Here is a 25364-nt window from a genome sequence, read left to right as displayed (position 1 = left end):
GCTCTGCCTCTTCCGGGCCGTGGGCTCTGACTCCCACCTTCCCGTGTATGACCTGCAACGAGTGGCCACTCTCCCTGAGCCTCCGTTTGTTTTTGTTTTTGTTTTTTTGAGATGGAGTCTCACTCTGTCACCCAGGCTGGAATGCAATGGCACGATCTCAGCTCACTGCAACCTCTGCCTTCTGGGTTCAAGCAATTCACCTGCCTCTCAGCCTCCCAAGTAGCTGGAATTACAAGCACGCACCACCACGTTCGGCTAATTTTTGTATTTTTAGTAGAGACGTACTTTCACCATGCTGGCCAGGCTGGTCTCGAACTCCTCACCTCAGGTGATCTGTGCACCCCGGCCTCCCAAAGTGCTGGGATTACAGGCGTGAGCCACCACGCTTGGCCCTGAGCCTCTGTGTCTGCACCTGAGAGGGAGAGAGTAACAGCACTCCCCACCCCATGCTGCTTCCCAGGCGTTGGCTCACAATTCTCACAACTCCCTGCCGATGGGAGCATTACCTGGACCACCCTTCACAGATGAGGAGACCAGGTCTAGGAGGGTCGCTGCGGCTTAGTCAAGGTCACACGTCCAGCAAGTGGTGCAGTGGGATTAAAAACAACTCAGGCTTTCACTGGGTTAGACACTAGAGTTATTTCAACACGAATTTCCCTATTCTGGCGGTCGTCTGCTGATTATATAAGAATGTGTCTTTGTTATAGAAAATACACAGTAAAATATTCAGGGATGAGATTTTGATTACCTAATCTGAAAAATGGTGATACAGCATCAGGCTTGCAGGGTTTTGAGAACCTGCACGGGGCCTGGAGCAGCGTCACGAACTGTACCTGCAACTTTTCTATAGGTTTGAGATTCATTGGACATTTCAAAAAATTAAAACATCCAAAATATAAAAGTAAACAAGGACCAGCGCTCTGTCCATGCGGGTCAGTGCTCAGGCCAGGCACGGCGCTGGCTGGGCTGCCTATGTTTTGTATTCACTGGCTCCTGCGGGGCGGGTGATGTGATTTTACTCCTCACTTTGCCAATGAGGAAGCAGAAGCTTAGAGTTGCTCAGCCATTTTCCAAGTCCACACAGCCGGCGAGAGACAGGACGCGCGCTCCTGATGAGCTTTCCCTAGAGAGGTGGGAGGGTCAGGAGAGAAAAACACACGCGAGGAGTTGGGGAGGGCTGGGGCTGGCGACTTGGCGTTGGGGGGCTGGGCGGGAGAGGCTTCTGGGCTGGGAGGTGGGATGGAGATGCCGGCTGCCAGGCTGCCAGGGGCCAGGGCACTGAGCCACATGGACCCCTCCCCTCCCCTGCAGTGCCCCCAGCCATCACTGGGAAGGGAGGGGAGCCCCGTGGCTCCCACCCCGGTCAAGGGCTGATTGATCCTCCACGGTCCCAGGAGCTGGTCCCCTCGTCCGTACCTTGGGCTGCTGCATGTTTTCTTGTCTCTGATTGTAAACAGATTTGACTAAAGAGGTAAATTAGAAGTTAATTAGAGAGAACATGATTGATGAGGTAGTTTGCCGTGATTGGGAGGCGTGGAAAGGATGGGGCTCCCTGGGTAGAGGCGAGGGATAAGGGAGAGAGGGGGTAGAATTCATAGGCTGGTGGATCTGCAGGGGTGCCCAGCACCTTGAGGGGCCAACTCAAGGCTGCCCTTTCTTCTGGGCTCCATGGTCAAGGCCAGGACCCCCAGGCACGAAGCTCCAAGTGGAGCACTCATGAAACCCCAAAACTGGCGACCAGGCCCCTGCCAGACTCTGGGGACAAAGCACCAACCTGTCCCTGATATGGCCAGAGCGTTCATCTCAGAGCTGCAGGCTGGGCTGGGGAAGGCGCTGGTGCTTATTAAACATTGATGCTGCTCCAGGCCCCGTGCATGTTCTCAAAACCCTGCAAGGCTGATGCTGTATCACCATTTTTCAGATTAGGTAATCAAGATTCAGAGAGCTGAACCAGCTTACCGAGGTCACACAGCTAACAGGGACAGAGAGACTGACCTCTAGAGCGGAGCCTCTGCCTTTCTGAGCTCCAGGCTGTGTGCCGGGTCACGTGGTCCAACCTCAGGCTCCCTCTCTCTAGTACCCCTGCTTACATACTTCCAGCAATGGTGAGCTCACTTCTGCCCGAAGAGGCAGGATAGCTCATTACGGGAGCTTTGTCCTTGTGTGGACCTGGTTTAACTGGTTTAACTCCCTCCAGAGCCACCTCCAGGGCCCCTGCTTTGCCACTCCCCTACCTCCCTCACATGTCAGAACACAGACCCCCAGGGTGAGGAGGAGCCTTGGTGGTCATCCTACCCAACTCTCTCATTCTCCTGGGGAAACTGAGGCTGAGAGGGATACAAAATGCCAGAGGGACATAGCGTGCCAGTGTCACTGACGGGTGGGCCTTCCCTGTGGCTGGAGTGCAGGCATCAGCCTCACTGTGCATCACGTCTCCCCCAGGCTGAAGTTGCTGCTCTCCATTGGCTCATCCATTACTTCCCTCCATTCATTCTGCAAGATTTACTGAGACCCGACCGCGCACTAGGGCTGGAGAGGACAGAAGGAGAGAAGCAGAAGGATCCCTTGCAGTGCTCACAGCTCAGTCAGGGGTGGGCAGGCAGGATGGCCAGGCCTGCCAAGGAGGACGCCAAGGGCTAGGAGACGCGTGAGAGGGAGAGACAGCCCCTCCAGGAAGCAGCACTGAAGCCAACTCTGGAGGAGATGCGAGGGTATTCCTGGCAGAGGGAACTGTGGTGGGAGGGAGGATGTAACATTCTAGAAACTGCCAGAAGGCCAAGTGGCTGGAAGAGAGGGTGAGGGGGAGCTGGTGGGAGGTGAGGTCACAGAAGGAAGCCCAGATCGTCATGGAGGAAGTTGTTTGGATTTTATTCTACGCCATGAGAGAGAGAGTCACTGAGAACTTGTAGCAAGGGAGGGCCATTGGTTTCGCACCTGCGGAAGAAGATCCTCTGGCTTTGGGAGCAGAACGGACCACAGGGTGTGGGTGTCTGCGCAGAGGGCAGGCAGGAGGTTCCTGCGGTTGCTGAGAGACGGGGCTGCGCACCAAGAAGTGCACAGATGAGAAAGAAGCTCCGGGTTCAATGGGCAGGGCTTGCAGGGATTAGATCTGGGGGTGTGGGTGGGTGATGGATGGGGGTGCCCCTTATGAGATGGGAAAGGTCAGGAATTTGGTTGGGGGCATGTCAGGAGAGGATGTGCAGTAGACGGGGTGGTGCAGGGGTCAGGGCTAAGAGTGAGACATAGCCTTGTGTTCCACTGTGGCTCCAGCTGCTGATGCGCTCACCCAGGTGAACGTGCCTGGTCTGCGGGCCCCTCCCAGCCTGGTGCCACCTTCCCAGGTCAGCGTGGCAGTGTCCCTCTTAAATGGGCAGACGGAACGGAGCGGAGCAGAAGAGACCGCTCCCCTGTTCTGGGCTGTGCACTCCTGTCAGCACCGCCAGGGTCCACATGTCCTGGCCCGGGGCCTCGTTCCCACTGTCAGTGGAGCTGGAGTCCTCCCCAGGGCCCAAGGCCCAGCATCCTCACTCCTCAGACGCCTCCACCCCTGAGCTGGGGCCCAGCGAGAGAACGTCCACCAAATCAGGCCTGCGGCACAGGAAGCCGGGTTCTGATGGGCCTGGCTGGTGGTAGTCACTGCTTCCATTTACCGAGCCGGGTGCTGTAGTAAGTAATGATATTTAACTTGTCCAACAACCCTCTGCAATAAGCACTGTTATTATTCCCATTTTACAGATGAAGCAATAGAGGTTCCGAGAAGGAAGAGGCCCCAGGTCACACAGGCTGGACGAGGCAGTCGGCACCCAAACCTGCATACACTAGAGCGGTCCTCCAGCTGCTTCTTGACAACCAAATGGGCCCTTCCAGCCTCACTGGGGTGGGGGTGAGGAGTGGGAGAGAGCCCCTGCTCGGGGTCCAGTGGGGCCTCACACATCTCATCCAGTGGAGGAGGCAGGAGCGCAGAAGGAAGAAATGGTGACCTTAGGAACTGCCCGGCTGGCTCCTGCTCTGGACACGCCAGGGACCAAGGAGGCACAGGTTTGGTGACTGAATAATGGACGCAGGACATGCTGAGGCCAGGGCCGAGCCGGGGCTCAGAGGACGCACACTGGACCTTTGGCCAGAGGTGGCCTCCTTGGGGACACAGGCTTTCCAGCCTCTTCCCCTGGCCAGTGCTGGGCTTCTAGTTCCTTTGGCTGCTAGTGGCACAGGATGGAGGACTGTGATGGAGTGGAGTGGAGCCCCCAGGATCCAGGCCTGTCTCTGCCTAAATTAGGAGACATGTGACCTCAGAAATCCCTGCCCTTCCCTGGGCCCCAGTTACCCTTCCTATACAACAAGGTGGTACAACAAGATGATCCCCAGATTCCTCACAGCTATAGATTATCCGAGACGGAGAGGACAAACAAGTCAGCAGTGAACATTTATTGAGCCTCTACTCTGTGCCAGATGCTGAATGCATGCTTCTCATGTGTATCTCATTTAATTTTTACGCAGCTGGCCAGGCACTGTGGCTCATGTCTGTAATCCCAGCAATTTGGGAGGCCAGGGCAAGTGGATTGCTTGAGGCCAGCAGTTCAAGACCAGCCTGGCCAACATGGTGAAACCCCGTCTCTACTAAAAATACAAAAATTAGCCAGGTGTAGTGGTGTGTGCCTGTAATCCCAGCTACTCAGGAGGCGGAGGCAGGAGAATTGCTTGAACCCGGGAGGTGGAGGTTGCAGTGAGCCAAGATCGCAAACTGTGCCCCAGCCTGGACAACAGAGCAAGACACTGTTTCAAAAAAAGAAAAAAAAAAAAGGAATAATTTTCATGAAGTAGTAAAATAAGGATCATAATCTTCACTTTAGAGATGAGGAAACTGAGGCTTAGAAAGGATCAGTCACTTAGAAAGGATCCTCAGGATCACGCAGCTGGGATGCAGTGAGGCTGAACTCATGCCCAGCTCTCCCTGGCTTCAGATGAGACCATCCACAGCTCACTGCACACGTGTGTGACTGCGTGTATGCCCAGTCAGAGCTGCACCCTGCAAGGTGTGTGAGGAGTAAGGTTTGGGGGGAAAGGGTGCACCAGAGCATGGGGGAAACAGCGCAGTGAATGTGGGTGGAAGGAAGCAAGACTAAGCAAACATGCAACTCTGGCCAAGTTTCTTTATCACCTCCAGTCTCACTGTGTCCATCAATAAAATGGGGATAGTCACAGCCCCCACTTCTGGCAGTTTAAATGAGATGATAGAAAGTCATGGGCACCATGTCTGTTTGCCAAATGGGTGTGAAGAGTCTATCTCATCTGCTCTTTGCAACAGCCCTGGGGTTGGAGAAGGGGAGGTGCACACCTCTCAGATGGGGAAACTGAGGCTCAGAGAAGTGAGCTGCACAAGGCCACACGGGGTTGGGATTTGAACCCAGTGGGGAGTTGTCACCACTACCCCACACTAGCAAAGAGCAAATATCAGATAGATTATCAATATCGGATGGACGGATGGATGGGTGAATGGATGGCTAGAAAAATGAAAATGTGCACGCAGTCCCGGGAAATCTCTTCCCGCCAAAGCTGCCTTGGGGCCCTCTACCTGGTTTCTCATGGTGGGAGGGCAGGGTAGGTGGGAGGCCTGCAGCTCCAGGCACCTGGGCCGGTACCAGCTGCTCGCTCACTTCTGCTCCTGGAAGGTCATCGTACCCTGGGCGAGTGAAGAGGCTTGGAAAGCCCCTGACGCTGTGATGCATTCGGGATCACAGCTGGAGATGTTCCCGGATTAGAGGGGAATTTATCCCCTCTGTGAGCTGCTGTGGCATGATTTACAGGCCTTGGCGAGTTCCGTGAAAGACTGGAGCAGGTTCCAGCCATTTAAATATAATTACCCAGCACCTCCATCCAGATTCTGCCAGAAGATCATGAATACAGGGGACCCAGGATGCCCACTGAAGCCTCAGGAAACAGCTCGGCCCCCACCCAGGCCCAGCAATCTGGGTCAAGTGGGTCAAGCCTGTTCCAACCCCTACCCTTGCCTGAACTTTCACCATTAGAATGTCATTCCTTTGGCTTAATGCCCCAGCCCTGGGTTTAAAGGGCCTTTGCTTCAGTAGGGAGAACATTAACCTGGGTCTCTGAAGACCCATGTTGGAAGCTTTGGACACTTTGGTCAAGTCACTACCCCTGTTCTTCTTGCACCTTAGTGCACTGAGCCGGAAACGCTCCCCGGCGATGAGGAAGCTGCGCCCTCCCATTCTAGAGATGGAGAAGCGGCTGCACGGAGAGGATGCCGCCAGAGGTGACCTGGAACGCAGAGGAAGCAGAGACTGGCTAGGGCTCAGTGTGTCCAGTTCCTAGCCCACACGATGAAGGAAACCGAACTCCAGCATCAGAAGTTGGTCAGTCCGGGCGTGTTGGCTCACACCTGTTATCTGAGCACTTTGGGAGGCTGAGGTGGGAGGATAGCTTGGGCCCAGGAGGTCGAGGCTGCAGTGAGCTATGATCATGCCACTGCACTCCAGCCTGGGTGACAGAGTGAGACCCTGTCTCAAAAAAAAAAAAAAAAAAATGTGACCAGCGTGACCCTTTCCCCTCCACTCAGCTGAGATCTTGGCCCCAAACAATGGCTTTGGAGTCGAAGGGGCCTCCTTGTGGTTAAAAGCTCCAGCTCTGCAGACTGGAGGCTGGGGCCACCTCTGCACCTCTGAGTCTCGGGCTCCTCATGTGTAAAGAGTGGTGCTAGCAGTGCACACTCACAGGGTCACTCTAAGGCTTCAAGGAGAAACATGAGCAAGAGCCCAGCTCAGGGACCAGCCTGCGGCCAATTCAGGAAGCGTGGTTTATGATTTGGAAACAGGAAGATCTGAACTGGGTCCCGGATCTGCCATTTGCCGGCTGTCAGATCTTGGGCACATTTCTGGGCCTCAGTCTCCTCATCTGTAAAATGGAGATTCAAATCCCTACCTGTCAGTGCTGTGAGCACTGAATGAAAAAAACAGGTCATGCACTTGGCACGTGGCCTGATACATTCTAGGCCTTTAGCAAATGATGGCTGCAGCTCATGGCAAAGAGGAAGTAATAACCCCTGCCAGGATGTGCAGTGTCCGGCTTCACGGCTCTGCCATGGCAAAGTGATGAGCAAAATCCACGCAGTCTGTCCTCATGAGCCTCTCGGTCCAGTGGAGGAAACCAGCACAAACACGTTTCAGAAATCACATTTGTGTATTCATTCAATAATTATTTCTGGAGCTCCCGCTTGGCGCCAGGACCTCTGCTAGGAAACAAGGAAACACAGCCCTGTTGTCATGGAGTTTACATTGTAGTGAGGACACGGCCAAGAAACAGACATGTAATGTGGCAGAGAAGGGTAAGTGTTGAGGAAAATATAGAAGGGTTAGGGGCTTCAGGGGGATGAGGGCTGCATTTTAGATAAGATGGTCCTGGAGCATTTGCGAGGCAAGGAGGCGGAGAGGTGATGAATACAGGCCTCACTGTCACGGCAAGTCTTGTGAGGTGTGGTGAGCACCCTGGTCTTGGCCTGAGTGAGGATACCAGCTTTGCAAAGGGAGGTGCCAGGGTGGGAGCCGACCATCTGCCTCGGGATCCCTGCAGCCCAGCTCCAGCATGCAGCATGGCGGGCACTCCAGACCACTTGGAAGGAGAGACTCAAAGAAAATCTAGAAAAGGTACTCTCTGGTGGGGGAGGGGGCTGGGGATGCCCAAGGCACAGACAAGTAACATGGAGGCCTGGTCCCTGTTCTCTGGCTCCAGAGGGTCCACCAAGTCCTGACATGTGGATGTCCCAGGGAGGAAATCGATTTCAGCCCAATGATGATAATGAAGGTGTGTGTGGTAAGAAACAGAGCATCTCCCATGGCCATTGCTCTAATCCAAGAACCTCTTGAAATTGGCTCTTCTATCCCCCATTTTACAAAAGAGGAAATCGAGATTCAGCCGACTTAGGAGATTTGCCCAAAGCCACAGGGTATGTCCACGGCAGAGCTAGGTCTCAAACCCAGGCCCGGGGCTGCCCTTTTTAAGGGACAGTGCCCTTCAGACTTGGAAGGAGATGCCTCTGGAGGTCTGGGGCTCCCTCTGCTTGGAGCCCCACCCTGCAGGGTGCAGCTGGCCAGAGGAGGAGCCACATCCAACCTTGAGGATACAGCAGAGAACGAGAGTGGTGTTGTTGCCCGTGTAGAGCTTATGGACTAGTAGGGGCGATAGACACTAAACAGCTAGATGCACAACTACTTATTTGATTAAAATTGTGGTCAGGTGCAGTGGTGCATGTTTGTAATCCCAACACTTTGGGAGGCCAAGGTGGGAGGATTGCTTGAGGCTAGGAGTTTGAGTCCAGCCTGGGCAACATAACAAGACTCCATCTCTTAAAAAAATAAAATTAGCTGAATGTGGTGGTGTGTACCTGTGGTCCTAGGAAGCAGAGGCGGGAGGATCATTTGAACCTAGGAGTTAAAGGTTACAGTGAGCTATGATTGAGCCACTGCACTCCAAGGCAGCAGAGTGGCAGAGTGAGATCTGGGTGGCAGAGCAAGAGCCTTTCTTTTCTTTTCTTTTCTTTTCTTTTCTTTTCTTTTCTTTTCTTTTTTTTTCTTTTCTTTTCTTTTCTTTCTTCCTTCCTTCCTTCTTCCTTCCCTCTTTCTCTCTCTGTCTTTCTCTCTTTCTTTCTTCTTTCTTTCTCTCTCTCTTCTCTCTCTCTCTTCCTTCTCTCTTCCTCTCCTCTCCCCTCCCCTTCCTCCCCTCCCCTCCCCTCCCCTCCCCTCCCCTCCCCTCCCCTCCCCTCCCCTCCCCTCCCCTCCCCTCCCCTCCCCTCCCCTCCCCTCCCCTCCCCTCCCCTCCCCTCCTCTCCTCTCCTCTCCTCTCCTCTCCTCTCCTTTCCTTTCCTTTCCTTTCCTTTCCTTTCCTTTCCTTTCCTTTCCTTTCACAGTCTTTTTGTCCCCCAGTCTGGAGTGCAGTGCAGCAGCTCCATTTCAGCTCACTGCAACCTCTTCCTTCTAGGCTCAAGTGATCCTCCCACTTCAGCCTCCTGAGTAGCTGGGAATACAGGCACATGTCACCATGCTCGACTAATTTTTAAATTGTTTTTTGTAAAATTGAGGCCTCACTATATTGTAAAGGTGGGTCTCAAACTCCTGGGCTAAAGCGATCCTCCTGTCTCGGGCTCCCAAAGTGCTAGGATTACAGGCGTGAGCCACTGTGCCTGGCAAGACCCCATCACTTAAAAAAAAAAGTGACTGGGATGATGGCTGTTACTATTGCTGCTGCTGCCGCCACCCTGGCGCTGGGGACCTGCTTCCTTTCTGAAGCTGGAGGAGGCTGGGCAGCCCTCAGAGGCTCCCTTTGCTCTGCAGCAGGAAACCTCAGGAAGACGCTGTCACCCAAGGGGAAAGCAAGGAGGAGTAACCCCTGAGGTTGCAGGCTCCCTCGAACAGGCCCGGCTTTACCAGCCACCTCGGCAGGTCCTCCCCAAGCCTAAGGCCCTGTCCTCTGCCTGCCTCCACCTGAGGGCTCTGATGGCAGAAGCTGGGGGCAGTGGACCTTGGTCCCAGCCACTGTGTGACTTCAGCCCAGCCACTTCACTCCCCGAATCTTCGTGGTTTCAGCTGTAAGATGGAATGAACAGTCCCATCCTTGTCACGAGGATTTGGTGAGATAAATCCTGGTGTCTGGCACACAGTAAGTGCTCAATAGATGCTCATCCCCTTCTCCTGTGTGGGGTCCATGGAGACACGAGGCCCAGGCCTCCCTTAGAGGCATCTAACTCTGTGCTGTCCGCTATGGTAGTCATGAGCCACACGGGCCATTGAGCACTGAAAATGTGGCTGTCCAAAATTGAGATGTGCCTTAAGTATAAAATGCACACACCAGATTCTCATGGCTTGGTATGGAAAAAAAGAACATAAAATATCTCCTTAATAATGCTTTATATTGATTATGTGTTGAAGTGATAATATTTTTGATATATTGGGTTACATAAAACAGATTACAAAAGTTCATTTCACCTGATTGTTTTCACGTTTTAAAAATGTGGCTACTAGAAAATTTAAAATTACACAGGTGGCTTGCCTTTTACTTCTGTTGGACAGCATCGGCCTAGCTAATTACTCACAACCATGGAATATTTAGACTGGCATTAACCACGCCATTAAAGTCAGTTCAGGATTTTAAAAACACTCCTACAAGCAGGGCCTTGTAATTGGCAGAGACCCTGCTGTCCCGCGCTGTTTAATAAGCACTTGGTTTGCAGGGTGAAGGGCCCTAGGAGCCCCTCCCGGATGCAATTAATCGCCTTTGATGGGGATTGTCATTATGCTTCTTGCTGGGACAACACAGATACGTGCCACGTGTACTTACTGGCCTTGGTGGAGTGCAGTTTATGGGTTTAGGTTCAAATCTGAGGGCAAAAGCCTGGAGGGATACTATGGGCTGAATGTGTCCCCCAAATTCATATGTGGAAGCCCTAACTCCCAATGTGGCTGTACAGTATTTGGGGTAAGGAAGTAAATAAGGTTAAATGAAGTTGGAAGGGCGGAGCCCTGATCTGATAGGATTAGTATCCTTCTAAGAAGAGACACCAGATAATAGGCCGGGAGCAGTGGCTCAAGCCTGTAATCCCAGCACTTTGGGAGGCTGAGGCGGGCAGATCATTTGAGGTCAGGAGTTCAAGACCAGCCTGGCCAACATGGTGAAACCCCGTCTCTACTAAAAATACAAAAATTAACTGGGTGTGGTGGCAGGTGCCTGTAATCCTGGCTACACAGGAGGCTGAGGCAGGAGAATCGCCTGAACCTGAGAGGCAGAGGCTGCAGTGAGCTGAGATCACACTACTGCACTCCAGCCTGAGCGACAGTGTGAGACTCTGTCTCTAAATAAATAAATAAATAAGAAGAAGAGACGCCAGAGAGCTCTCTTTCTCTCTTCCCTCTCCCGCCCTCTTCCTCTGCACATACAAAGAAGAGGTCTTGTGAGCACACAGCCAGACAGCAGCCACCCCCAAGCCGGGAGAAGAGGCCTCAGAGTGAAACCTATCTTGCTGGCACCTTCATTTTGGACTTTCTAGCCTCCAGAACGGTGAGAAATAGATTTCTGCTAATTTCTACGTAACCCGTCTGCAGTGTTTTGTTACAGCAGCCTGAGCAGACTAAGACAAAAGGTTCTTTGGGCCTCGGAGAAGTTCCCTCTTTGGGAAGCCACAGAGTTGGATGTTTTTTGAGGAGCTGCTTGGCTGCACAGGTGATGATGGATCCTGTATGACCCCCTCAGGCAAGCGTCACTTGGAAGAAAGACCTCGGCCTAGAGTCAGGAGACCCGTGTCCTTGGCCTGGTTCTGCCGTTCCCTCATTGTGAGATCCTAGGCTTCTCTCCATGTCTTTCTATACCTCAATTCCTCCATCTACACAAAAGGGACGTGATGGTTGATCTTTGATGACCTTCTCTGTTAAAAATTAGAGATGCTGGCTGAGCACAGTGGTTTATGTCTGTAATTCCATTTGCTGTAGGACGCCACGGTGGGAGGATCGCTGGAGGCTGGGAGTTGAAGACCAGCCTGGGCAATATAGTGAGACTCCTATCTCTACAAAATATTTGTAAAATTATCTGGGTGTGGTGGTGCACGCCTGTAGTCCCAGCTACTCGGGGGCTGAGGCAGGAGGACTGCTTGAGCCCAGGAGTTTGAGGCTGTAGTGAACTATGGTAGTGCCTACCACTGCACTCCAGCCCGGGCAGTAGAGTGAGACCCTGTCTTAAACAAATAAATAAAAAAGGTGCTTTAAATTTAAATTTTAGGTTTTAGATTATGTCTTCACTCTGTGTGGTCCACTCAGACCGGAATCCAGAAGAAAAATGTCAGGGACACTCCCTAGGACTTCTGACAAAGTCAGGAGCCAGAATGACTGAATTTCCCACCCCCAGGCTACCCACCCTTCCCCACCACTGCACTGTCCCTGGCTCCTAGCCCTTGGCCCAAGCATGGCTGTCAGCCTAGACAGGGCCTTCCTAGGAGGCTCAGGAGCCCTGCGGGAGGCAGAGTGCAGATAAAGGCTCGGAGTCCATCCAGGTGGAAAACCTGGGTCTGTGTCCATCGTGAACCACATGGGCAGAGGGGCCAGACCTGGGGCTCCTATCATGGGAACATGATGTGACTGTAGAGGCCAGTCAAGGCTCCTGCCCAGCAAGCAGTGAGGGGGACGGATAAAGAAATCAGTCATCAGAGGAGAGAAGTTCCCCAGACCGGGGTGGGAGGTCACATATCGGCCTCCTGTGCCCTGTGCCCTCCAGAGGGGAGCTAGGGCAGAGGGGCTTCCTCATTCCAGGAGGCCGGCTGGGCTCAGTTCAAGGAACCCCTGTCCTCCCACCTCTGTTGGAATTCTCACTGCAACCCACTGGATCCCTGCACGAGACACACCTGGGGTGCTTAGTGAACAGGCAGATTCCCAGATACCCACCCCGAAAAGCCAGTCTGAAAGAGAACCCCCAAGGGTGGGGCCTGGGCACAGCCAGCCTCCCCAGAGATTCTCAGGTCCACTAATATCTCATAACTCTGTGTCTAGGCCAATGGTGTTCAATCCTAGCTGTGTACTGCGATCACCTGGGGATTTTTTCTTTAAACCCTGATACCCAGATCTCACCTGAGACCAATTATGTCAGAATCTCTGGGGTGTGCCCTGGGCATCCATATATTTTTAAAGCTCCCCAGTCATCCCATGTGGATCCAAGGACTGCCCCAGCTCCAGATCAATTCTAAGAGCCTCAAGACGAACATCTGGGGAAACGGAGAAGTCGTGAGTCTCAGATAAGAGAAATAACTTGCCTGAGGTCACACAAGGAGGTGATGGCAAAGCCCGTCCTGAAACCCAGGCCTCTTTCCTGACCGTGGGCCACTTTCCTCCTGACGCTGCATCTCTTTTTAAAAACCAGAGCCCAGGCAGGCAATGCCCACAGTATTTCACTTTAATAATGTTGGAAACTGGTACAGTCAGGGCCACCACAGTGGTGGGGCGGGAGCCTCGATGGCGATTAGTGGAGCCATAAGTCTTTCGCTTTATCCAAATCTTGGGCAGTAATTTAGAAAATTTAATTAAAGGGGGAGAAATGGGGACACCTCGCGCTCCCTGCCTCCTGTTATAATGAGTGAAATACACCGGGCTGTAAAAGGAAATGCTGTCTGAGACGCAGCTCCAATGTTTTATTGCCAAGTTTTATTCGCTGATGTAAACGTAATCGCTGGAAACCGGAGCTCTTATTAACACACATATTTTCACACATCCGGGGCCCCTCCTACTCCCCCCTCTCCCTCTGGGCTTGTTCACCCACCTCCTAGGGTCAGCCCTGCTGCTTTCTGGGCATGTCTATGCCAAGCCTGGATTTCCCCACCGGTTTCATACCCTCCCGCGGCAGATAAGACTTTAATAGAATTCCATTGCTCCTCGGAGCTCAGTAATGCATTCTGGAAATTAGGCGGCTACATACTAAAGCCATTGTTCCCCCTTATAAATGGGTTCTCTCAAAGCCAGTGACCATAGGGGCTCTGATAAGCTCTCATGAAGCCTCGCTCCACATGTTATTGGTGTGTTAAAAGGTGCAACTCTAGGCTTACATTGCTCATTGTTAGGGGCTGATACATTTAAGTAGTTTCTCCATGAATCAGGCAGCCTAGGTATTTCCCTCTCTTGGCATTGATAGATGAGCGAAAGGAAGCCATTTAGATGGTGCTATATAGGGCCCCAGCCCACGTGGTGAATGATTTCCAATGCCTGGTTTAATTTATTTTTAAATGAAATTTCTTATTGATTCTGGATTAAAAGGACAAATCTTACGGCTGTTACCACTGACAGAGCCACAGTGCTCAAGTGACACCTCTCAAGGAGGGGAGGGAGGGTGGCCTCTCTGAGTCCAGGGGAGGGTGTGGAGACTCTCCAGGGAGCTTGGCTCAGCGGTAAGGGGCAGTGCAAGATCCCATGCTTAGAGGGAAGTTTAAAAATATCATCTTTCCCAATTGAAATACTTGACATGATGCTCACCTCTGAGCCTCATTTGTGTCATGGAAATAGCGGTGATATTTGCCTCATGGCATCCACACACATGACCACTAGAGGCTTGTTTAGTTGCCTCCAGGGATGGGAGGCTTTCCATCTCCTGCAGCATTCCCAGAATGAAATGAGTGACAGGCGCCACCCACCCCAGTGAATTCCTAGAGACCGTTTCCTGGGCTAGTCTTTGCTTACCTTCTGCCTCCACTAGGCTCTCCACAGTGCCCAGAGATTACACTTGCATTGGGAAGCAGACAAGAGGCACAATTCCACAGGGGAGGAGGAGGGGCTAGGATGTGTCCTTTCACATCCAGCCTCTACCCTACCTTACTGTGCAACTTTGTGCAGCTTTCTGAGCTTCATTTCTCCATCCATAAAGGAAGGAAGGGAATAATAGCGACCTCAGGGGTTGTTGCATGAATTATAGGAGATCATGGGTGTGAATGTGATTTGTAAACTGTAAAGTACAGTTTAGGTGCTGCAGGAAATACAAGTGGGGCAGTACAGTATAGTGGGAGGTCCCTGAGCTGGGAGACAGAGGACCTGGATCCAGTTCTGTCATGAGTGGCTGTGTGACTCTGAGACAGTGAATTACTTTCTCTGGGTCTTAGTTTCTTAAGGTGCCAAGAGGGTAGGTTGGAATCAAACATATGAAATGTTTGATTGGCTCTGGAAACAAACACATCATGGCCTTGCTGTGTCACTTTGGGCAAAACACCTAACCTTTCTGAACCTATGTCTTCATCTGTAGATAACAAGAACACTAGTCAACATGCATCATGTATTCGGTATGTGCTTGGCATTGTTCTAAGTGCTTTCCATGTAGCAACTCATTTAATCCCCACCACCCTGTTGTGAAGGATGTATTATTACCCTTATTTTACAGATGAGAAAATTGAGGCACAGGGAGGCTAAGCAGCTTGTCTAAGGTTACATAGCTACCAAATGGCAGGATTCAAAACACAGAATATGGCTCTAAGAGCCCACACTTCTAACCATACCATCCTACCCTACACGGCCTGGTGGTTCTGAGGATTAAGTGGAATAATGAAAGTTCTTAGGGCCATGCTGGGCATACAGTGATGAGCCAACAGAGGTTTGGGGACTGGAAGAAGGCAGCAGGCATTCCTTCCCATGGGGACTCAGACTGGACCGTGCCCAACTGGGGACTCAGCTAGATAGAGGGGAAGGCATACAAGCACAGGGGAAGTACTGGGAAGGGTAAGGATGTAATGAGGCCAAGGCATGCCCAAGATAGCACAGGATATGTGCAGGAGGTGAGGCTGGGATCCTGAATGCAAACTAGAGAAGTCAGGATTTCTCACATAAACAGGCTGTCAGAGGGTTTTGAGCAGAACCATTACATCATGAGCATTTTCTTCTTTTTTTTTTTTTTTTTTTTTTTTTCTTTTTTTTTTTTTTAGACGAAGTCTCGCTCTGTCACCCAGGCTGGAGTGCAATGGTGTGATCCTGGTTCACTGAAACCTCTGCCTGCTGGGTTCAAGTGATTCTCCTGCCTCAGCCTCCTGAGTAAAGAGCTGGGATTACAGGTGCCCACCACCACGCCCGGTTAATTTTTGTATTTTTAGTAGAGATGGGGTTTCACCATGTTGGTCAGTCTGGTCTTGAACTCCTGACCTCATGATTTGCCCACCTCAGCCTCTCAAAGTGCTGAGATTACAGGCATGAGCCACCACACCCAGCCCATCATGAGCATTTTCAAAGGCGTACAATCCTTGGATGTCTGTCCTTGAAGGAACCTTGACCTTGCTCCAGGCTTCAAAGAGAAAAGATTTCTGAAGGTCAGCCAGTGGGCTAGGGGCACAGCAGCAGCAATGTGCTGCCATCCCGCCAGACCCCCTTCCTCTGCAGCCCTGAGCAAACTCTCGCTTACTCCTCTTTTAATCTCCTCTCCCTCCCTGTCCCCTTGCCTGTGACTGCTCCCTCCAATCTGTGGTTTAAGAGGAGAAAGCACGGGTTTGAGTCCCAGTTCTGTCACCACAGTCTCCTGGCAAGGCCTCAGGCTGGGGTTGAAAGAGTCCTGGGTTTTAGTCTGGCTAACATGGTGGCTGCTATGTGATCTGGAGGATTTTCAGTTTCCACATCTTTATGACGAAAGCAGTAGTCCGTTTCACTGGGAGCGAGATTCAAGGGAGTTAATGAATGAGAAAACACGTGCATAGAGTCCAAGACGCCTGGCCAGCCCAGGATAACCTAAACACCATCACTATGTGGGAAGAAAGTCAGAAGTGACAGAAACAGGCAAACACGGCCCCTTCCTCCAGGGCATGTGGTCCAGAAGGTGCGGGGGTCGACACCTGGGACCTGTACTCGGTGCTGAACGGAGTGCGGGGCTGTGGATGGGGCTGGAACACAGTGCTTGTAAGTGCGGGACATCGTGGAGGAGGTGTCCTTAGTTTGGAAGAAGCTGGACTGTTGCTGGCTACCACGGGCCCCTTCCGGTGTGCTACTCCCCATAATACCGGAAGGGGTGTGCTGAGACAGAGGGAAGACGGCGAGGGGCTATGTTCCTTGGGCTCTAACCTCATTCTCAAACTTGGGCGCTGTCCACAGGGCTGGACGCGGGGTTCACCTGTGTTCTGGAGTGGGTGGTGGGCTGTCGGAGGGGTTGACCCTGTTCGGCGGGAACGGGGGAGAAAGTCTGAGGGTCTGTTCACGGTGTGAACCCCAGCATCAAAAGGTCAGTTGAAACGCTGTCCACGGTGCCCAAAGGATGGGACCTGGGGACCGGCGCTGTCCTCCTCCATGGTGCTGAAACTGGGAGGACCAGGCTGTGTGAGCAGCGAGGCCTGGGGAAGGGCAAGGGATGAGAGCAGGAGGGACCCCGCTCGGGAGTCAGGGGCCCCGCCCGGCTCGCCGTGGGACCTCAGAGAAGCTAATTACCTGATTTCAGGTGCTTTCTTATCTTTTAAATGGGACCACAGGTCCGCCCTCCTGTCTGTACCGAGGGTCTGTCCCATCAGCCCCAGTAACACGGTTTGGGAAGGAATTGGAGGACCTTGTTGGATTCCTGCTCTTGGGAATGGTGCCCTATCCCCCTCCCCTGCCACACTCACACACACATACACCCACGCACACGCGCGCGCACAAGCGCGCGCACACACGCCACACCATCGAGGCTCATTGGTCTAGGGAAGGAGCCTACAGTCCAGAAGGGGGCGATCCCATCCACCACATAAGGTCCAGTATCTTCAAGAGCCAGGAGCCGCAACAACTGGCCTGCCTCTCTCCCATTACAAAGACTGGAAAACTGAGTCCCAGAGAGGGGAACACCGACAGTAATAACCACTGAGCTCCTGTCACGTGAGCGGCATTATGCTAGGCGCTTTGCATGCACGATTTCGCAAATCCTCACCAGGACCCCCGCAGACAGCTATTACCCCCATTTCTCAGATGAAGACTTCGAGGTTCAGAGAGGGGTAGACACCTGGACGCGATCACACAGCGAGCCGAGGTCGGCGGCAGAGCTATCACCAGGTTCCCTGTGTCTCAGCCCAGGCTCCCACCCTACCTCGCCCTCACCCCCAGCCCCACTGGTCCCTGACCCAGGCCCCGCCCTGCCGGTAAAGTTAGGAGCCTCTGAGCGCGCTGGCCTGGCAGCGGGTGCCCTGGCTTTTCTCCCTCTCCCTGCTGGACGGTATTTCTGTGGCTGAAGCCCGTTGGGTCGTGCTTTGCTGGAACTGCGGGAACCCAGTCCCTGGGGTGGCTCTCTCCGCCCCATCCCGGCCCCGCCCCCGCACTCGGGCGGGGGAAAGTTGCGGGTACCGCTTTAAAAATCCCAGCCTGGGCAAAACTTTGATGATAAATCAAGCGGTAGATCCCTCCGCCGCCTGCTCCGGGCGGGAGGAGGGAGGGGAGGAGGGAGCGGAGGAGGGAGGCGGGAGGAGGGAGGAGGGTGCCGCGGCAGCGCGGCGTGGCCTTCCGCGGAAGGGAAGAGTCCCGCAGTCAGAGGCGGACGGCTGGGCGTGCGCTCGCTCCCCGCAGCCGGGGCTGGGCCGGAGCCAGGCGAGGGCTGGGAGCCCGGCCGGGCCGGGGACAGCGGGCGAGGGGCAGCTGCCGGAGCCGGGCAGCCAGGCCGCGCAAGTCAGGGGACGGCGGGTGCGGGGTCTGCGGTCTCCGGGGCCCCGATGTGAGGCGGCGGCGCCCCCGGCCCGAGCGCGCACCATGGGGGCCCCGCTCGCCGTAGCGCTGGGCGCCCTCCACTACCTGGCACTTTTCCTGCAACTCGGCGGCGCCACGCGGCCCGCCGGCCACGCGCCCTGGGACAACCACGTCTCCGGCCACGGTGAGTTCGGTCGCCGCCACCGCGGACGTCCCTACCAAACCCCACCCCGGGCCGCGCCACTCCAACTTGGCCGCCCCGGGGCTCGAACTGGCGGCAGTCGTGGCGGGAATCCCGGGGCGCCCCCTGCCGGCGCAGTGGACCCGCCCTGGCACCCCGACCCTGTGGAGGAGGGGGCACCCGGGGCGCACCCCCGAACCTCCTCCCCCCACACTCGCGCGGATACGCACACCTCTATGGCCACACCGATATGCACAGCCGCGGACACACTCAGACCCACAGTCGCTGCTTTCTCACACTCACAACTCCTACCCTGCACATCTCCACACACCTCAGGTCCCCCTCCTCACTGCAAGCCCTTACACTTATGCCCACTACGCACGCACATCGGGCACTGCGCCGGTGGACTCACTCTGCCAGCTGGCGCACACGCTTCGCCACAACTCTTGCCTGCCCACCTGCAGACACACTGGTGCGCGCGCGCACCCACACAGACACACACATACACACATGAACACAATTTGCTCACCCACTCCTCCCCGCTCATCTGCCTTTACTCTTCGTGGGTTTAACTGCACAGAGGCCCTTGTCCTCTCCCTCTCGACACCCTCCCCTTATACCACTGGAAAGGTCCTTGGGAGCAGAAGACCCTGTTTCTTGAGAACTGTCACCTGAGGCCACAGCCTCCCTGTTGGGCGGGTGGCACCTGGTGGAAGCCCCTCAGAGCCACCGGAGTAGTTGAGGTTGCTGCTTGCAGCCAGAGGCATGGGAGTGGGAGTGGGAGTGGACGTGGAATGCCGGGTGCTTTTGTCTGCCTCTGGGGGTGGGCAGGAAGCCGCTGCCATCCTTCCATAGGGTCCCCCCATCCTCATCCTCGGCCCTAGAGGACTGAAATGTGGGAAGTCACAACTCCAGCCGCTGTGGGAGCCGGGGAGCAGACAAGCATTCCCAGCACTGGCTGGCTGACTGTCAGAAGCTCCTGCTAGCCCCAAAGGAGCCCAAGTTGGCAGCAGAGTTGGACTGTATGAGCCTGGCAGCTGTGGGGGCTCCCCCTGGCCCCTGTGAGCCTGGCTCTGGGATGGGAGCTTGAGCATATATGAAACCAAAGGAGACCTTTCTTCCATACAGCCCTTCACTAGACAGACTCCCAGCCCTGTGGGGGAGGCTGCAGCCCCAGTGCTGGGCACTGTGGGCCCAGGGCTGTGGGGAGGTTTACACAAAGGCCAGATAATTGGATGATTTATTCTGATGGGAGTGAGTGAGGGGTGTGGGGGGGTAGATAATCAGGGAAGGCTTTGCTGGGGTGTGACACATGAGTGGGATTTCTCCAGTGGAGAGGGGGGCTTCAAAGCCATCCTCAGGGTCTCTGCTTTTGGGGAACCATGACTCCCCACCCCCTTCTGCCTCACCATATTTGGTAGTAACCGCTGTGTGCATCATTTATGTACCCTTCGTACCCCTCACCTGATTTCTACTGACCTGGCTAGAGCGGTGGTAAATAAGGAAAGGGTTCTTTTGATCCTCAACTTACAGATAGGGACACCAAGGCTCAGAGAGATGAAGGAAGTTGCCCAAGGTCACACAGTAAGAGAGTGACTGAGCCAGGACAGGCCCCAGGGTCTGTCGGGCCAAGACAGCGCTTTTTTTCCAGGACATTCATCTCCTTGTCAGATTCCCTCCCATTCTAGGGAAACGGAATTCCTCCCTCTCCACCCCTCCTCTCCTCGCTCTGTTCAGTTCCTTGGCACAGTTGGAACTTTCAGTAGGAGGGGTTTTCATGGAAGGGCTTCCCTGAGTTTGCAGTCCCAAGGGGTACAAGGAATGGGACTCTGAGGCTTATGGTCGTTCTGTCCCTAGAGCACCAGACCCCAGGGACTTGGGTGCCACTCTGTCATTCCTGAGGCCCCAAAGTGGCTCCCCCCATGGAGAAGCAGGGTCTGTCTGCCCTTTGTGTGACAGTCTTTACCTGCCCCCTGGTGCCAGGTAAGCTGAGGGGGCACAGCTCTGCCCAACCAGCTGTAATCTCCCCTCTGCACCCTGGAGGGTCAAGCTAAGGCCCAGGGCAGGGGCTAGATGAGAAGGAGGCACCCCTAGTTGCTGGGGAAACTGGCTTCTCTCCTGAACCCCTCGTGTGGCTCTGGGCAACTGAGCCACCCCTCTGGGTCTCCCTGTGTCCCTAAAGAAACAAGGAGGCCAGGCTGCTCTGCAGGGGCCAGGCTGCCTTCCCCCGACATTGCTAGGTTCAAAGTCACCAAGTAGTGACTGCCAAGGAGCCCCCACAGCTGCCCCTCTGCCGGGCCAAGCACCCGCCACCACAGGAAGGGTTTGGAACCACTCACTTAATCACAAAAAGAAACTGTTATTAATGATAGTGAGACGCGGCGAATAAGTGGGTCATGTCTAATAAGCCATTTGTGTTCAGGAGGAGAATACCAATTTGATAAAAGCTGTGTGTGCTGAAAAAGCTCAGAAATTGCTGTTTAGCAGATTGGAGCCTGATCGTTTCATTATTCCTGGGCTCCGTGTGTCCTCAGCTGATTCAGGAAATGTGGCCCAGTCGGGAAGGTGTCTCTATGTCTGGGGGTGGGGGGTGGGGGCTGGAAGCAGGGACTCCTGGGGAGGGGCACATTGACCCCAAGTGCTTGGTGGCTGCTCACCCCTCCAGCTCCATCTGAGCCCAACCTGGCCGCCGGGCTCCTGCTTTCCACCTGCCTGCCCTGGAGCTTGTCACAGGGAGAGCCTACGGTCAGATGGGTCAAAAGGGACATCTGTTTTGCTTCCCATCTCCCTCCCAACTCCACGCAATGCACTTGGAAGAGGGCTTTTTCGAGGTGTGAGGAACGAATGGGGAGCATGTATCTCAAGGGGGCATCAGGCACTGGCAGGTGGGGTGGTGATGGTCCGTGTCTGCACCTAGTAGGTGCTCAATAAACAGGAGCGATTTTGATTTTTTCTTATCAGAAAAATGTTAACTCATTCCCATGCGCACAGCAGGGATGGGAGGAAAAGGTGCAAACATTGACGAAATGCCTACTGTGTGCCCTGTGCTGCCAAGCCCTTGCCAGTGTTAACTCCCTCAGGCTGACCATTCATGCAAGGCTGGTGTTGGAAATAAGAGGAAACCGAGGCTCGGAGAGGGCCAATGATTTACCCAGAGGTGCTGAGTCTGTACAGAGAGCTGGAAAGCTGTGTTTAGGATGAAGGTACATTTGGTGGTTCTGGGACTGCCTCCTCCAGGACAGCCTTGAGGCAGGCTTGGCCATGGCATCTTCCTTCGTGTAGCCGTAACCCAAGCTTGCTCCCTTCTAGCTCCTCAGGGAACCAGTAAAGCAGTGGGTTCCACCAAGAGGAACCAGCCACTCAGAAAGGTGGCAGGTATCTGAGGATACCTGTAGGTTAGAAACAGGCAGCTGGACTGGACCCCAAGATCTTTCCAGATCTTGTCCAGGGGAGGGATCCGGAAGGCAGGGCCTTTGTGAAGATCTCTGTAGACCCCTACAGCTTGCAGAGGACCCAGCGAGCCTCACATGGCAGAGTCCCCCAGGGAATTTGTTACAGTGCGGATCCCCCCAAACCCACTGCCAGAATGCTTATTTGATGGGACCTTGGAATGTGCATCTTATTATTATTTTTTAAATTTCTCTTGAGACAAGGTCTTGCTCTATTGACCAGGCTCGAGTACAGTGGCACAATCTCAGCTTACTGCAACCTCTGCCTCCTGGGTTCAAGCGATTCTTTCATCTCAGCCTCTGAGTAGCTGGGAGTACAGGCGTGCGCTACCACCCTCAGCTAATTTCTAAATTTTTTGTAGAGATGAGATCTCACTATATTGCCTAGGCTGGTCTTGAACTCCTGGGCTCAAGCCATCCTCCCTCCTCGGCCTTCCAAAGTGCTGGGATTACAGGCGTGAGCCACCGCATCAGGTGGAATCTGCATTGTAATAAGTTTCCCAGAGGATTCTCATGCAGCCTGGGGTTTGGAAGCCACTGCCTAAGTATTTACCCATACCTGATGGGAGATGTAGGGACAGGAAATGTCTGATGCTAGGGGCTGGCTTGGTTTGGTTTCACAGGGGAGGGAGAGGTCCAGACGGGGGCAGGTGGATGGTCCCTGAGAGGAGCCCCAAGAAGCCTCACACTGCAGCAGACAACACCCCTCCCGCCCCCACTCTGCCCCCCACACACACCCCTACACACACACGCCCCTACACACACACCCCTACACACACACACCCCTACACACACACCCCTACAAACACCCCTACACACCCACACCCACACACACACACACACACACACACACACACACACACAGCCCTAGGCAAGCACCTTCAATTATTCATATACCCCAGTGCAGACAAAGATCCTGGCTTGGCCGGGGGCTTTGTCCATTGAGTGATTCACTGTCCTGAGATTCTCTCTGTTGCCAGGAGGGACCAGCAGGGCGCTGGGGGAGGGAGGGGCACGGGGCCATTTGGCAAGCAGCCTGTGCACTGAAAAATGACTCTGGTTTTCTTGCGTTCCTTACTGAACTGTTGGTATCTCACCATCAATAAGCTGGCTAGTTTGGTGGCTGGAAGATGAAGAAAATTGAGTCCTGTCTTCCGAAGGTTATGATGTTAAAAATGTGTTCGTCTTTGTCTCAGGCGTTGGTGATTATTCTATCAATTACGCCTGTAAACACTCTGCCTTGGGCTGAGGGTTTTCTGGCCTCCTGTGGGGAATTGGCCCTCACAAGCGCTTTTCCCCAAGTCCTTCATACCAATTGGTTTTGACACCTTGCCCATCAGCGGCTCCCGCAGCCTTTTCCCCAAACAAGAGGAGCCGCAGGCGGCCAGCAGGACGCAGGGAATTCGGGTCCTTGCCGTGGTGACAGCAAGAGTGGTGGGCAAAGTCTCCTGTGGCAAACAAGTGGGCAGGGTGAGGGGAGTCATGTAAGTGGTCCCTTCTGATCCACCAGCTGTGGGGGCAGGAGATGGAGCTTTTGGAATGAATCATCGAGGCCCTTTGGGATCATCGTCCCCAAGCCTCCCTCTTACAGATGAGAAGACGGAGACCCAGGGGCAAGGGGGAATTTGCCCAGAATTGCCCTGGAGGGTACCTCTTGGATTTTGGGATTACCTCATCCAACTCTGTACAAATGGAGAGATTGGCTGGGTGCGGCGGCTCATGTAATCCCAGCACTTTGGGAGGCCGAGGTGAGTGGATGACTTGAGCCTAAGAGTTTGAGACCAGCCTGGACAACATAGTGAGGCCTCGTCTCTACAAAAAAAAAAAATAGCCAGGCATGGGTACACACCTGTTGTCCTACCTTCTCAGTAGACTGAGGCGGGAGGATCATGTGAGCCCAGGAGACAGAGGTTGCAGTGAACTGAGATTGCGCCACTGCTCTCCAGCCTGGGTGACAAAGTGAGACCCTGTCTCAAAAATAAATCAATAAAAATAAAAACAGGAGAGATAAACATATGGAAGCAAATGTGTGTTGAGTGCCATGCCAGGGCCTTAAATGGTGTCATCTCATTCAATTCTAACAAAAACTCCAAAAGGAAGCACCGTCTCAGGCCCACTGTTTAGATGAAGAAAATGAGACTTGGGGAGGTTAAGCGGCTTACCCAAGGTCACACACCTACCAAATGTCGGAGGCTGGACTTGAACTGAAGAATCTGGCTCCAGGGCTGGGAGGCCAAGGAAAGAGGAGGAAGAGGCCCACTTCACACAGTGGGGAAGAGCAGGGCTGGGCCTTGAGGCTTGGCTCCGGGGTGGAAGGAGTGCAGTGGCCTCTGCATTCCACACCCAGGAGAGCGAGCAGCAGTGGGAACAGAATGCTGTCCCAGCGACCCTCCAACTTCTCTCGATTTTCGAAAGCGTGGGGAGAGTGCATGGTGTGAACAGCAGCACGGGTGCCCACGTGAGAGTGTTTGGCCATCACCTTGGACTTTGGGGACCAAACCAGCTGCTGATGGGGTTGTGGGAAGACCCTCTCAGTCCTGAAAGGAGTTTGGGGCCCGCTGGGCACACTGGGGTCAGATTTCCTTGTGTCCTGGGACCCAGGACAATGCCCGGCCCAGGAAGGTGGCAGGGAATGAATGAATGGATGACAAGGAGGACAAAGCAGGGGATGAGGTCTGAATTCTTAAAGCTTTGCTCATTCCAAGTCAGTATATTTTTAAACATTCAAATGATTTTAATTTCATAAGGAATCTATGTTTAAAGGGGGAAAAGTCACAAAATTGGAGCCCCTTCCTCATCCCTGCTGAGCAGAGAGAGGACATCCTGGAGTGGGCAAGGCTGGTGGCACCTTGCAGTGGGTGGTCCCGTGCTCTGACCTTGGGGTGCATATGCGATGCTGCAGTCATGAGGATGGGGGAGTCCAAGGGTCGCGCCCTCCTCCCCTGACCTCGATGAGACACTTGCATCAGAAAAAGCGGCAGTGGGCTGGGCGCGGTGGCTCAAGCCTGTAATCCCAGCACTTTGGGAGGCCGAGACGGGCGGATCACGAGGTCAGAAGATCGAGAACATCCTGGTTAACACGGTGAAACCTCGTCTCTACTAAAAAAAATACAAAAAACTAGCTGGGCGAGGTGGCGGGCGCCTGTAGTCCCAGCTACTCGGGAGGCTGAGGCAGGAGAATGGCGTAAACCCGGGAGGCGGAGCTTGCAGTGAGCTGAGATCCAGCCACTGCACTCCAGCCTGGGCGACAGAGCGAGACTCCGTCTCAAAAAAAAAAAAAAAAAAAAAAAAAAAGCGGCAGTGGTCCAGCTGGGGAAGAAATCTGCTCCTCTCCTTCCTGCTGGTCCCGGGGTCCAGAGCCTACCCAGCTGGCTCCGCCTGGTTCCCACTGCTCCGGAGAAGTGAGGTGGGGTTGGGGAGGCAGAGAGGGGCTGCTGCTCCTCCAGGTCCCCTTCTCACAGCCAGGCCTCCCTTCCCTTCCTTGAAGCCATCAGGGAGTCCCTGGGACTCAGCTCCACCCCCCACCCTCAGTTTCAACCCTCTTCAAAACCCTCCAGGGCCGGCAACAAGATTGGATCCTACCTGAGAGATGAT

The 25364-nt window shown here is 54.0% G+C and overlaps 1 protein-coding gene across 1 annotated transcript in view; it reads left to right on the top strand.

Moving 5' to 3' along the window:
- The window catches only part of VSTM2L (V-set and transmembrane domain containing 2 like), a 381776-nt gene that overhangs the window by 321445 nt on the left and 34967 nt on the right, over positions 1-25364 (top strand). The window contains exon 2 of the mRNA XM_050807401.1: positions 17981-18324. Within this exon, the coding sequence (XP_050663358.1) occupies positions 18204-18324 (121 nt within the window). The 5' untranslated portion in view covers positions 17981-18203. The remainder of the gene's footprint in view (positions 1-17980; positions 18325-25364) is intronic.

Source organism: Macaca thibetana, chromosome 10 (genome assembly GCF_024542745.1).
Source record: "Macaca thibetana thibetana isolate TM-01 chromosome 10, ASM2454274v1, whole genome shotgun sequence".
In the NCBI taxonomy this organism is placed as follows: domain Eukaryota; kingdom Metazoa; phylum Chordata; class Mammalia; order Primates; family Cercopithecidae; genus Macaca; species Macaca thibetana.
This window is presented reverse-complemented; position numbering and strand designations above follow the sequence as displayed.